Source organism: Atta colombica, unplaced genomic scaffold (assembly GCF_001594045.1).
Source record: "Atta colombica isolate Treedump-2 unplaced genomic scaffold, Acol1.0 scaffold14, whole genome shotgun sequence".
Lineage (NCBI taxonomy): Eukaryota > Metazoa > Arthropoda > Insecta > Hymenoptera > Formicidae > Atta > Atta colombica.
Genome location: NW_017259228.1, coordinates 897,488 through 899,309, shown reverse-complemented (window position 1 = coordinate 899,309; position 1,822 = coordinate 897,488). Strand labels below are relative to the sequence as shown.

At 36.7% G+C, this 1,822-nt stretch overlaps 1 protein-coding gene across 1 annotated transcript in view; it reads left to right on the top strand.

Annotated features, from left to right (window-relative positions):
- LOC108684729 (prickle-like protein 3) overlaps nucleotides 1-1,822 on the top strand; it is a 16,766-nt gene that overhangs the window by 6,124 nt on the left and 8,820 nt on the right. Inside the window, exon 3 of the mRNA XM_018189192.1 lies at nucleotides 1,511-1,789. Within this exon, the coding sequence (XP_018044681.1) occupies nucleotides 1,511-1,789 (279 nt within the window). The remainder of the gene's footprint in view (nucleotides 1-1,510; nucleotides 1,790-1,822) is intronic.

Here is a 1,822-nt window from a genome sequence, read left to right as displayed (position 1 = left end):
TATATATATATATATCATCAGCCTTCAATAATAATTTTTCTATATGGACAAATAAGTCCTGCAATTTTTTTACCCAGAATTATTACAAAACTGGAAATCAAGAAATTGTCAGGGAAATTAAAAATTGTCAAAGCAATTAGGAAAAAGTCAGAAAATTATGCAAAATTTTCTGGAAAATAAAAATTTTTTAACTTTAAAGAAGTTTAATATATGTATACATCACACCTACGCAATTTTGAAATATTATTTCAATTTAACTCTGAGAGGTAGTGGGCGTTTCACCTTTTGTTCTTAATTTTTTCCATATTTCTGATCTATTTTGCAGTTTGTATTTTGCGCATGAGTATTTTTTAAACTCTTAGGGATCTAAGTTATGCAATGAAAAATTACGTTAATTTAATTATTTGCAATTTTGTTATAAACAATTAATGTAAAAAAAAACGTCGTTTTTTTAATAATAAATTCAGCTATTCTTAAACGTGAAGTGCTAGAACTCTGAAAATTTTTATGTCTCATATTTTATGTATGTCTCAGATATGTTCTATATCTGAAACTATAATATATATTTTTTTCAGAATTTTTTGCTTGCTGGTTTTTCCGAAAAAAATTTGGAAAATTAATCTATCATAAGTCTATTTATTATTTATTATTTATTTTGTAATTCTGAATCAGAATCAACTAATCAGCGACCCCGAAAATCCATAGATTGATAGACCTATGATTTCAATAATTTGTTTAGAAGAAAAATGTGCTCCTCAAAGAATTAACAATTAAAAATGCAAGTAGCAATGTCAGCAGCAGTAATTTATATTGTTGTATTAAATTGATTTCTCAATAAAATATTTTTAAACGATTTTCAAATTAGCATGGAAATACAAAAAAATTTCAAAATATTATTGAAAATCATGTTTGTCTGGAAATCAGGGAAAAATTATGGAATTTTAGAATAAGGAATTTGTGACAATCCTGTTATCGCACGAAAAAGAGTCTGGTTGCATTAATTGAAATTCTGATAAAAAATAATAAATCAAAATTTTCTGATTGAACCTGACAGAATTCTAGTTCTGATTATCTCAATTAGAATTATAATCAGAATCTTCTAGTTTATTTATTTTCAACCATCAGAAAATTTCCTTAGTTAGTGCGGCTACAGATTTTTTTTATACCCGACAAATTAATATATTTTTAATTAATCTAAAAAAATGTTATTTTATTTTTGGAACAAAGTCGTCCAACCACTTCGCAAACACATGCATCGGCACACTGCGAGCCGTTAAGAGAAGATAATATGCTTCAAATACGGCAAAGTCCCACGCTCAATGTAAAGTATAGGCCGTCGCCTCATGCAATTTTCGCGATAAGCTTGCATTATCGTTCGCACGTGGCCCGCCCCAGCTATAGCGTTTACGGTATACGAGGCTCGGTTACGAGCACACAATCTGTTTCTATCCTCCGCCTCCTCGCTCGAGACTCCAATCTGAATCTACACGCGCGCGGTTTGTTTTCGCAGGTGCATCTGTACTTCAGCGCGCTGCCGGAGGACAAGATCCCGTACGCGGGTAGCGCCGGCGAGCGGGAGCGGGTGAAGCAATTGCTGCAACAGCTACCGCCGCACGACAATGAGGCGCGTTACTGCAGCGGCCTGACCGAGGAGGAGAAGCGCGAGCTGCGGGTATTTGCGGCTCAGCGGAAACGCGAGGCTCTCGGTCGCGGGCACGCGAGTCAGCTTGAACGGCCGCATGGAGCCGGATGCCGCGAGTGCGGCCGCGCGATTGCGGCCGGCGAGATGGCCGGCGCGGCGAGCCGCGCGGGCCCGGCGGCG